The 12,740-nt window shown below is 38.3% G+C and overlaps 1 protein-coding gene across 1 annotated transcript; it reads left to right on the top strand.

The window, feature by feature from the left end:
- The first annotated feature begins 3,342 nt into the window (after positions 1-3,342).
- On the top strand, positions 3,343-12,479 carry LOC116249002 (protein DETOXIFICATION 40-like). Its single transcript, XM_031622086.2, has 7 exons — positions 3,343-3,802; positions 6,942-7,573; positions 7,940-7,996; positions 8,325-8,563; positions 9,664-9,782; positions 10,141-10,227; positions 10,660-12,479. The coding sequence occupies exons 1-7, from the start codon at positions 3,464-3,466 to the stop codon at positions 10,726-10,728; spliced, it is 1,542 nt and encodes a 513-aa protein (XP_031477946.1). The 5' UTR covers positions 3,343-3,463; the 3' UTR covers positions 10,729-12,479.
- Positions 12,480-12,740: the final 261 nt, after the last annotated feature.

Here is a 12,740-nt window from a genome sequence, read left to right as displayed (position 1 = left end):
TCTTGTTTCATTTTTTTAGCTTTTACTTGTTACCTATCTACTTAGTATTTATGTTGTTTTATTACTTTGTCATTTATTTCATTTTTTCTTAATTTATATAAATTTAATTTTTTTAAAATTTACTATATTTTTTTTCAAACTTGCATGTTGTACTTGAGAAAACCTTGTTGTTTAACGATATTTGTGACTCATTTGAACTGAATGACAATAGATACTAAGTCTTCTTGACAAAGATTGACAGCAAGATAAATTGGCCCATTCATTTTACCATCACATCCAAATGCTGAAGCAGGTTTCAGAGCTTAACAGACTTGTTCATTTTCCCCAAGTGATTGTTCAGTTCTAATTTGTATTTTCATAGTTGATTTTTAAATTGTTAGCTGGGATTCTTCTCTCTACATAATTTTGAAAATTTTTGCCTAGGGGGCGGTTGAAAATTAAGAGAAGAATTTGCTTGCTATAAAAGGTAGCACATATTTTTACGTCCTTGTTAAGTATGACATTTTTCAATATATTTTTTTCCTAACTTTTGTTTTCACATTGTGAAAATAGGATTATAAAAATACATCAGTTTCTATGACAACCGCTGAATTAGAAAGGGAGAACAGCCACAGCTGCTAACAGTGATGAAGTTCACGAAACTTTTTTAAGTTGAGTTGTCAGACTCCACTCATTTGACAACCACGGGAGTATTTTGGAGATTTTTCAAAAAGAAATGTCTTTTTTAGACTTTTAACCTTTTCAATACTTTTTTGTGGGTCTTTGTGTCCCTGTCGGTGAGGTCTGTTTTTTACAGGCCATAAATATTCTGAACATTAGAAACTTCTTTTCAAAATTTTTTACATACCAGGATATGCACGCAACCAGCTAGCTTTGCTTCGGGGACATGATGCTTTATCTAAGTGATGAACACACAAGTTGACCATAGTTTTCTTTACGACCTAAGAGAACACAAATGACAAGTTTACTTATTTTTTAAGCTTTAATTATGTATAATTTAATTCAGTTGACAAGTTGAACACAAATTTAACTAAAAAGATTTGATTCAGTTGACTTATTTTTCAATTTGTAAAGCTTTTTTCTTTTGAAAAAAAAAACAGGTGTTTGGAGGCTATGTATCTAATTTGGTTTGCTGATGGAACATCGCCTTTTCTGCTTTAGATTATGAACGAAATTTGAAACTTCATTGTTTCCAATCTTTCTGAACAATTTAGTTAAGAGAAAGTTGCTTGGCTGTGGGTCTATTGGGTTTTGTTATTCTTATTTCCGTGGCTCAGGAGGCTCTCAAGTATATATACACAACGTAGTCTCTCCAATGGCTTCTCAGCATTTCCTGCTGCCACTATCTTCCATGCCCTCTCCGCCATTTCAAGACTATGCACACAAAATATTTGATAATATCCCCCAAATGTATTGTCACAATAATATTCTCGTGAATAATGCGATTGTGCCTCTAGATGCAAAACATATTTGATGCTCTCGGCATTCAACAGACACTATTACATTCCTGCCGGCATAAATGCACAAAGACATTGAGAGAGAGAGGGGGGACATGACTTATATGCAAACAAGAAGAAGGGGGAAAGAAGAGAAAGAGAACGAGAGAGATGGGAAATTACAACTTAGTTATGTGTGTGCAAAGAAGAAGAAGAAGAAAAGAGAGAGAGAGAGAGTTGGCTCATCTGTTCATAACTCAAACTCAAATAGGCTGTTTAGGGTTTTCATTAACTCAAGAGTGCCCACAAAAACAACTTTAACTTGGCTAGAAGCAGGTATTGGATTTTGATCCAAACAAAGGAAAATAACAAATAAAATCCAAAATATAAGAAATAGATCTCGATGCTCCTCTCTGGCATCAGTAACAATATATTGATTCCACCCTGTTGATACAATATTTAAAGGAATGTTCATTGTTGAACTTTAGTAAAGAAATAATTAAGAAAAGTTAAAAGAGACATTTAAATACCCTGCTTCTTTTGCAAATTATCAAAGATTGTTGTTATTTCCCATTTATTTACTCATATAATAATTTGGCTCAGGTAAATCGATGCAGATGGATGCATGGGTAATATTTGAAGCAATCCTAGTTAGTATTGTATCATTTTGGAAGAAGGTTACCTGCCTTAGTATGTAAATCTGCCATATTGTGCACACTAAAATACCTTATTTTGCATTGAAAAAGAAAACATTTTTGAAAAAACAAATTTGGAAATAAAAAATTTAAAAAGACTATGGAAGGCATTCCTTTTTTAATAATTACAAAAATGTCATTCCCTCCTTTACCAAAAAACAGGCACTATGCTTTAGTTTTTTTTTGTGATAAAACACTGCAGTCAAATTCAGTACACTATTTCTATGCCAAGAACATGTTTTTTATATATTTAAACCACCCTTTCTGCACTTATTGATTTTTAAAAAATAAAAATCTAATCAACATTTTTTAAAATGTTGATTTTACCGCGATAAAAATTTTGAAAATATCTTTTAAATTTTTAAATTTCTTGAAAAAGAAAAATCTTGGCTCTGTACCCGGTTTGGACCAACCCAACTTTTATCATCTGCTACATCTTTTATCACAGGGCAGTGGGCTCGATCATGTGCATAACTATGCGAATCCAGTGGGTTCAGGATCCGTCAAGCCCTCCAGTCCGCAATTGGTCCTAATGGTGCTGTTTGGGAACAATAACAGTGTGTTATTACTTTTTCATGCATCTATTGGGACCTTTGCTACATCTCTATCGCAGGGCAACAGATTCTGGTCATGTGCATAACTATGCGAATCCAGTGGGTTCAGGATCTATCAAGCCCTTTCCGCAATAGGTCCTAATGGTCAAAGTTAACTAATTTGTTTATGATCAGCGACCGACCGAGAGGTAGCAAGTTACTTTATTATGCTCTTGTCTTACTTCCTTACTTACGTACAGTTTAAAATCTAGCGGCAGAGAGCAACTTGTTTGTATATTATAAGCAACTTCCATCATCCCGAAAATATCTTGGGATGTAACGTCGATCTCTTTCATATATATATATAGTCATTAAATAAAAGTTCCTATCTAATTATTATCACGATTGGAACTTCATATGTAGTTTCATTGTATAATCTGAATTGATTGAGATGTGATCATAAAATTCAAACTGATTACGTGTAAATATTGAATCATGTATAAATGTTAGTGTCAGTGCGACTAATAGAATTCAATTTCATTTGTTAAAAATGCTGAATTTGATTGCAATCTGAACCGTTCTCGTGGACGGCCAAGACTGGTAGATAGGCCAACTTATCTGGCTGCCTTGTGATCCATAAATCATTAAGTAGAGCGAGAACAGACGGAAGAGGAAGGATAAGAAGCAGCTTGAGCAGAGCTCATAGTCTGATCAGCTTCAAAGAGGAAGAAGAGACAAAGAGAGAGACAGAGAGAGCAAACGCCGGCTATCCTGTCACTGGCGATCACCATCGACCGCCATGAGTTCTGGAGTTGGGCAGATTGATATGAAGGAGCCACTTCTGGTGGAGCAGACCATAGATGGAAAGCCTCCTGTCCCGGCGGCCCCAAGTTGGAGTGCTCAGCTGGAGAGCATCCTGAACGACGACGGCGTGCCGTGGTTGCACCGGATGCGAGCGGCAACCTGGGTTGAGCTCCGGCTGCTCTGCAACCTGGCCGCCCCCGCCGTTCTCGTCTACATGCTCAACTACGTCATGTCCATGGCTACCCAGATCTTCTCCGGCCACCTCGGCAACCTCGAGCTCGCCGCTGCCTCCCTCGGTAACACCGGCATTCAAGTTTTTGCCTACGGTCTGATGGTAACTACACATTCTCTACCTCTCCCTCTCTTCTCTTTCTCGCTATCCAACATTCTGCAGCGTGCCAGGATCTATTAAGCATTTATAAACATGAACATGCAACAGGGAAGCAACTTCTGATCGCCATTAAAGTTTCGGTAGCTTGTGCACATGGAATTTACTAATTAGAACAATAAGTTGTACCATAGGAAACTTTCATACAAACGGCAAGAGTCAGAGAAAATATTTCACAATTCACGTTCGACCGTTCTTTTCTTTTCTCTATTGATAACAAGAGAAGAGAAGAGAAGAGAAAAGTTTATTTTGGATTAGAATCGAATCCATGACAATGACAAGCAGAAAAGTTTCTCTATTAATGTGTTTTGAAATTACTTTTTATAATATCCTTTTCATAATTCAATGTGAATCACTGAATCGGCCAGGTTTCAGTAAGGTTGGCTTCTTCTACCTTGCTATTTGCCAAGCATATTTTAAATTTGTTTTGGCTTTAACTTGGAGGTGGCAACTGGCATTCCATCGTACCATCGATACAAGGATTTGGACCAAGAAGCAAACTCACTTTGGGGTTAATTATTAGTTTCTCACGAAAAGCCACTCAGTTTCCATGTTTCACATAAATAAACGATCACGGCGGGGGTTAAAAGATGGAATTTGAATTGGATATTCAATGAAATTACTGCAAAAAGGTCGTATATGTAGAAAAAAAATAGGATCCAATCAAGAAACTTGATTAGATTCATAAATACAGATCGGATTTAGATTCAGTTTTGGATAAACATCCAACCAAATTTGGATTTGTACTTGCATTCAATTTAAACAATGTATCATGTAACCAATATCTATATATTTTCAAAGTCAATTCTTAACATTTCAGTTTAGATGAATGACTTAATGATGACTTTGGCTATCTAGAGCTATTCAGTTTTAATCCATCATGATGGATGGTTGAAAAAAAAATAAATATATATATATATATATATATATAAATTAATACCAGATGATGAAAATATTTATCATACTTTTCTCTTGACTGGAGTTACGTTTTCTTTGTTCAGATATTGTTGCGCCTAGATCCAAAAGTAAATGGAAGAGACCTATTGAGATGTGAACTTGAGATTGGATTCAGATATAGACTTATAGTAACTTTTTTTAAAATTGAACCATTCGATAAATTGGAGAATATATGCAAGGATACATCCAATTTGATTAAAATAAGTTGACGTATCCTTAGACAGGATGACCTCATTTGTAAGCACATTTGTTCTTTCATTCACGTTTATCGATGTGATTTCACTCCTCCTTTGAATACTTTTTGTGGCTTTTAGTATCTATTTGATGGATGTCTTGAAATAGGCTTTTAGAAGTGTTGAGTGAGTTGAAGATCCATGCGCTTAAAGCCACTAACTGGTTAGGGGAAGAGAGAAGGAGAGGAGCTTGGGCTTTTGCTTAGGTGGTGGGATTAGCATCTCACTCACCAGAAAGCTATTAGCTAGTTCTCACAGCAGACAACAAAAACATTATAGAGACTAGTAGGTGGGAGAAGAGAGAGAGGGGTCCGTCCAGGTGGCCGCCACGGCCATGATCACCTCATAAACTACCACCTCTACCCTTTTGGGTTTTTCTTGTTCATGTCCGAAACTATATGTTGTCTTACATTAGAGTTCCGTGACATCAAGCTCATAGAGAAGTTTCAAACTATTCAGAAGGTAGGTGAACAAGTTGTACGTTCTCTGTTAGATCGGATTTTATGACATGGTCAACTTAAAGCTGGCGAGATTTTGTTTTCTGGACGGTTTGTCAAGCACCGGTCCCACTGGACGGCCATGCACATGTTATGTTCATTTCAACCTTCATCCTTACGAGGTAATCATGAATAGCCCACAGACAGGCAGACAAACTCCATTAAAGCCTTTACGTTTTGCGGGCTCCACGGTTTTGATTGCCTCTGGCTCTGGACGTGTCTTTAGACGCCGTGTTCTCCAGTCGCCTGAGTGAGACGTCGGAGAAGACAAAATAGAAACTCCGAGACCTTTGCTTCCGCCGGACGGTTGCCGCCAGTATCGCCCATTTGTTCGTTTGCTATTTTAAATTGTTTTATAATTGAAAACTTTTGTGTTTTATTTATACATATAAGTCTCTCTCTCTCTCTCTCTTTTTTATATATATATGTCTTGAGAATGAGCCAACATACCCAAAATTATACAAAGAGTGTCTATGTCATGGATTTTAATGTACATAACCGAGACATCTCGTAGTAGTACTAAGGCGTCTTCCAAACTGAAATTCTTTCAGATCCTTTGCATCTTTACATCATTAGGATAATTCGATCCAAATATTTTAGGGTTTCGACTTCATAGATGGGTAGACGTGATGGAAAACTATATTCAAATGCAGCTTTTCCCGTCAAGGAGCATGAACTTTTTTCGTTTTTATAGCACAAATATGTTTATCATTTTTCCTTTTTCTTCGATGTTTGACCAATTCTGCGATGCGCTTAATTATTTTAGCTACAAATATGGTTTTCATGTTTTAAATAGCAAAATTTTCACGTGTATAACAGGCAAAGCTTGAAAAAACAGAAAAAAAAAATTGGAAATTTATAAAATCTTAAAAAATTAATATGGCAATATACAAATAAATAGATGAATAGTAAATTAAAATAGAAACAAAAAGTTCATTATTAAAAAATGTAAGAAAATTACCAAAACAAATAAAAGGGAAAAAGTTTTCCTGTTTCTTCGTTTGGACAACAAAATAATGTTTTTTTGGCAATTTATTTTTCACCCTTTTAACATATTTTCTAGAAAAAATACGTTTTTTTTTTTTACTATGGGAATAATGAATGTATCCAACATGCTTTTCTTCTCCTTCTTCCTTTTTAACGTCACAAATAAACCTGGTGAAAGTGCTGCCGCTTTCTCCTGATAAATCTCTCATTTGCACCCGTCCAGCAAATGAAAGCCCGCTGCAACTTGGCCTGCAGGGTTCAAGTTCTCCCCGGCTCCCGCAGCCTTGCCATCTAATGGTGGGCACGAATAATATGAACACGGTCACTCGAATCAATGAATGGAAGGAAGAAATTGCGGACGTCCGGTTCGCCGGTGGGCCGGAATCTGATGGTGGTCATGGATGAATGCAGTTGGGGATGGGAAGCGCGGTGGAGACACTGTGCGGCCAGGCATTCGGAGCGAAGAAATACGAGATGCTCGGGATATACGTGCAGAGATCGGCCGTACTGCTGACGCTGACGGGCATCCCCCTCACCGTCATCTACGTCTTCTCCAAGCAGATACTGCTCTTCTTGGGGGAGTCCACTGCCATCGCCGCCGCGGCATCCGTCTTCGTGATGGGCCTCATCCCGCAGATATTCGCCTACGCCATCAACTTCCCCATCCAGAAGTTCATGCAGGCGCAGAGCCTGGTCGCCCCCAGCGCCATCATCTCCGCCTCCACCCTCCTCGTCCACCTCCTCCTCAGCTGGCTGGCCGTCTACAAGATGGGGCTAGGGCTGCTTGGCGCATCGCTGGTGCTCAGCCTCTCCTGGTGGATCATCGTAATCGCCCAGTTCGTCTACATCGTCACCAGCCCCAACTGCAAGCGGACGTGGACCGGCTTCTCCATCAAAGCCTTCTCTGGCCTCTGCGGCTTCCTCAAGCTCTCCACCGCCTCCGCCGTCATGCTCTGCCTAGAGACTTGGTACTTCCAGATCCTCGTCCTCCTTGCGGGACTCCTGAAGAACGCCGAGATCGAGCTCGACTCGCTCTCCATCTGGTACGGACTCCCTCTCCATCAGCTCTTTGCCGAAACGATGCAGAACTAACACTTAGGATACACATCTAACACTGGAGCTATGCAAGGACGAGTCAAGTCAACTCAAATTCGGCTCCGTTAAACTCGATTTGTTTATGGAAACTAGAGCTTATCAGAAAACTCGAGCTTATACAAATGCATAGAATTAAAGTTAATAATTAAACTTGAGTAAGATTGTTTAATCTACGGCAGAGTCGACCCCATGACTCAGTGTTCAACCAAACCAAGTCAAAGTCACCAGTTTCATGCGCTGAGACTGAACACAGACAGCGTCTATCTCTTTCTATCTAGACTTGCTTCTAATTTTGGCTGCCCCAATGGATGCAGTATGACGATATCTGGATTTGTCTTCATGATCTCCGTCGGGTTCAACGCTGCTGCAAGGTAATTTTGATTCTCTTGCCCATTCGCATTTCAATCTGTCAATTTCTTCCTTCTCCATGTCAATTTCTTCCTTCGCCATTTGCTCTTTCAGTTCTTATAAAACAGAAGCTTTCCTGCAACAAGCTAAAGTAAGTTTCTTAATTAATTCGACAGCTTCTCACAAAAAACTGCAATACGAATGAATAACATGATGATTTTGAACAGTTAGAACTCACTTCCAGATCAAATAAGTGCAAAAAAATAAACTTCAAAACAACCACAAGAGATTGTCATGTCGATGCTGTTTAATTTTCTTGGCTAATCGGTTGCCTGTAATTCTGTTTATCAGTGTTAGAGTGGGGAACGAGTTGGGTGCCGGCAACCCCAAGGCCGCATCGTTCTCCGTCGTCATAGTAGTGCTTGTCTCCCTCGTCGTCTCCGCCATTTGCGCCGCTATCGTCTTGGCCCTCCGCCATGTCATCAGCTATGCATTTACAGACGGAGAGACGGTGGCGGCGGCGGTGTCTGATCTTTGCCCATTGCTCGCCCTCACCCTCCTTCTCAACGGCATCCAACCCGTCCTCTCAGGTAACTACATACTTCAATGTTAACTCCTTGTTTGTATTCCGTTCGATCGCTTTCTTTGGCTAATATGTCCAAATTCCAATGGACTTAAGGAGGTAAATGGATATTTTGATAATATCTAATCATAAATCAAGTTTCAAATTCATTTAATTGGATTCATAAACATGTTAAAATATTCATATTGCTTCAACGCAGTTTCACAACCAAGTATGAAATCAAACCATGATCCGATGTTAAGGTGACGTTTGAATGCATGGTACTAAATATGAGATTGACACCACGCAACAAATATACACCCAACTACTAAAACGAGGTAGGGTCAGTGTATTTTTCATAATGAAGTATACTTTCTAGAGTTTTAGTTTTTTTAACAATTTCCTTTTTATCTTTTTAAAAACTTTCTTTTTCCATTTTGATCAGGGTATTTTAGTCATTACACATCTCTTTGCACACACCAAGTGTGCATAATAGAATGGCAGCTATTTAACATGCGGTACCTTTCAGATGGAACAAAAGTTTCACATTATATATACCATATAATGTTTGGTGACTTGAAAATTTACACGAGGAATTAAAGTTCCACCTAAGTAATAAGTAGAACTTTAATGATGATACTAAAGTTCCAGGACCACCCAAAAACTCCCAACAAAATTGTTCTAAGTTTGTTTGTTGCTGGACTTTTCATGATATTGGAATCGAAGGCCCAAAGTATACAATGAAATACCAGTATAAAGATGCTCTGGGGATGCGTAGGTTCTGAATTCATTGTTAAAAGATGATCCAAATTTGAGTACGAATCCAAACGGTTGATATGCTTAGACAAAATTGTGATTTTCTAGCAAAGTTATGTCGTTCAAGTGTGCCCGACCGGGTATTGGTACACCAATGAAATCTGGATGGTAGGTGGTCGGTTGCTGGTTCGAGTCAGTGCGTCCCCTTCGCTTTGTTCAACAAAGTGGATCTCCTCCCACTCACGCAATAGTTCTAAGACTTAATACAATTTACAATCTTTGCTTGTTACAATACGATTCCATTATTTCCAGTACTTTTCTTGGATGTCTTTCTTCCATTTCTACTTGATTGCCTACATGAGCGTATAATAGGGGTTGCCGTCGGCTGCGGGTGGCAAGCATTTGTGGCTTACGTGAACGTTGGGTGCTACTACGTCGTAGGCATCCCATTGGGTGCATTGCTCGGCTTCAAATTCGATCTAGGCGCTAAGGTGAGAGGAGTCGGACACCGGTCATTATTTTGATATCACTTTTACTTAAAATTTTATGTTGTTGAATGTTCAATGTTTCTTTCAAGTTCACTGTCACGTTCTTGCTTCTTTTCCATGTTCAATATTCAATTCACGGGTACTGCAAATGCAAGTTAATAAGTAGGGGCAACTTATACCAGGGCCTTCATACCTGATGCCCAGCCCTACCCCATAAGAAGTCAGGCTTGAGCTGGGCTGTAGCCCATGCCTGCTGCCTCTTGAGGCTTGGCCCTCCCTGTTGGGTACTGGCCTGATGCCCACCCCTAGTCGTATTGATGGTGCTCTAGCCTGTGAATCATGACATGGGCATGTGATGCAGGGAATATGGTCTGGTATGCTGGGAGGCACTGTAATGCAGACCCTCATTCTAATGTGGGTGACTTATCGAACAGACTGGAACAAGGAGGTACACTTCAAACTCTACTACACTTCCTTCTAAAAATTAGTCAATGCATCTCTGTTTACGTGGGAACCCAAACTGACTTATCAATTTGGGAACATGTGATCCAAATATTGTTTTAATAATGGATCAAGATTGAGATCCAACTAGCAATGGGTTTAGTTCTAAATAAATTCGTTAATTCAGTGTTGGATCTAGATCTAATAAAACGATGTTTTTTTTGGTTTGTGATTTGTAATACTTAAGATAGATTTGTGGTGACTACCCTTTTGAACATATGCTATATTTTATGTTGTTTGCTTGCTAAACATGTAGATGGGGCTTGTTATGGATTCTGCATGCTTCGTTTCTCATGTCATGAATTATATTGAAGGGAATTTTTTTTTTCCGTTCCTCACTTTCTTTTCATTTTCTCTCTCGCGAATTCCCTTGTTTTAGGTCGAGAAAGCACAAAATCGTCTGAGTCATTGGCAAGATCACAAGCCAGAGTCCCTTTCAGAGAAATGATGAAGGAGAGAGACAGGAGACTGGTGCAGTGCACGGTATTCAAAACTACAGGCATGAGTTCAGTCTGTGAGAAGCTTTGCTGGTCAATGGAGGTACTGGAATGGCAGATGGTTGTAGGAGCCAAATTAACAGATGCAGAAAAGGAGACGACCTCACCTACCATCAGTTTGAAGAGCTGGTAGCTAGCCTTTTGAAGTAGCTGTCTGCTATTAAATTTTGACCACAAGGTTTTGATATTTCAACCACTTTCTGATTCAAACACTAATCAATTGTCCGTTTCATCCTTTATAAAGTCCATAACATTTTTATTACGGTCCATTCATGTAACATCATGTTACTAATTAATAAAGCACGGATGATGGGCAATAATGGCTTAAGACTTTTGGCACTAAAGTTTTATGTTTGTCTACAGTTGAAACTTTCCATCGAATTTGAACTAAAGTTCTAACTTTACAGTGAAGTTTCATAAAACTTTCTACTGAATTTGAACTAAAATTCCAACTCTACAGTGGAGCTTCATGTATTCAAACTGACCCTCAAGTTTTTGTCCCTAATCGCTAGGCCATTAGGAGGTTGGGTTCTAGAAGCATTCCCTACTTTCAAGGGAAAAAATTTGAGAACAAAACGGACACCCAAAACTAGGGGATTGTGAAAAATTGATGTGACCTTTTTTATTGATGAATGTCTTTTTACATTGTTATTTAAAGAAAACCCTCAAGTCTATATTTTACCCTTAAACAAATAGATTATTAATTAATTTAGTGGCAGTTTATTATTTTACCTTAAAACGAGAATGCGATCAATTGTCTGATTTTTGGAAATGCACTTAAAGTCTTTTTTCACATAGTGTTTTGGCATTAACCGGAAAAATCACCTAACTAATTTTGATGCGAATGAAAAATAAATAATTTTGATATAGTTATAATATAACCTAGTCCACTGACCATTTGCTTACATCAAAGACATTTTGGTTATGTTATCCCATAAATCTAATTTAAATTAATGATGCGAAAGTTGGAAAGTTTAAAAATTTTCAAAATATTCATTTTTTTTTAAAGTTTCCCAACCTTTTTGTGTATATCAAATTAATAATCCTCCATACTGTCTTGTTTGGTAATGCCAATAGAGGCTTATGATAAATATATCTGCCCCAAAAAAAAGGTAGAATCATAAAACATTGGCAATAATATGCTCAGCAACCCTTAACTCCTGCGGACTTAGCAATAGTCGGGGAGGACGAGTGCCCAACGGCAACTTGTTCATGCAGGAGCAGCAAGACTGGCTCGAGAATGACAAAGCCTATCTGACCAAGGCCGTTCATGACACGAAAAAATGGCCGGCCAGCACAAGAGATTCTCGAAGTTCAACGTCGGCGATGAGGTGACGCTCAAACTGACACTGCAGATTTAGAAGAAAATCAGCGGAAAGTTGGTGCACCGTGGCTTAGTTCTACAGTACGAAAAACCACCTAATGGCTGATCAAGCTTGATTGATGTATTCACCTTCAGAAAACAATAAGTTCTGGTTCTGGAGGCCATTTGTATATATCTGCTTTAAAGATTTAGGTAGATTGAGAGTCTGTCCAATTTTTTAGGATAGATACATAAATCAGTATGTTAATCTTCCTGCTGTAAGACTATCCCTTTGAATATGCAGCCCTGCTGCCCCCGATGGACAAAGATACAGTTACCGTAGAAATCAGCTTAAATTGATCGATTGAGATCAAATTTGGTGAAAATTCATTCAATTCATGGGCTGTTATCATTTCAATTGTTTTTGAATAATTGTAGTTTTCTTGTTATCTTTCAATTTTTTTTTAGAAAATTTATATCCCCATATCTTTTGTTTGCTATGATTGAGCGGTTCGGCTGAATTTTTAAACGGGGCTTATTTTTGTAACAAAATATTCATTTGAGTTAGAATAGAAGCAAAACACAAACTCCAAAAAAAAAAAAGAAGAAGAAGAAGAAAAAGGGAAAACGGCAACTCAAATACATTACTAAAATAATCAA

Source organism: Nymphaea colorata, chromosome 2 (assembly GCF_008831285.2).
Source record: "Nymphaea colorata isolate Beijing-Zhang1983 chromosome 2, ASM883128v2, whole genome shotgun sequence".
NCBI classification, from domain to species: Eukaryota; Viridiplantae; Streptophyta; class Magnoliopsida; order Nymphaeales; family Nymphaeaceae; genus Nymphaea; species Nymphaea colorata.
This window is presented reverse-complemented; position numbering and strand designations above follow the sequence as displayed.

Bases quoted from the DNA above. Each gene is read 5' to 3' on its own strand.
- LOC116249002 (XM_031622086.2), top strand. From the start codon at position 3,464: ATGAGTTCTGGAGTTGGGCAGATTGATATGAAGGAGCCACTTCTGGTG. The intron at 3,803-6,941 runs GTAACTACACAT...GGATGAATGCAG, and splicing joins TTTTTGCCTACGGTCTGATG to TTGGGGATGGGAAGCGCGGT. The intron at 7,574-7,939 runs GTACGGACTCCC...CAATGGATGCAG, and splicing joins CTCGACTCGCTCTCCATCTG to TATGACGATATCTGGATTTG.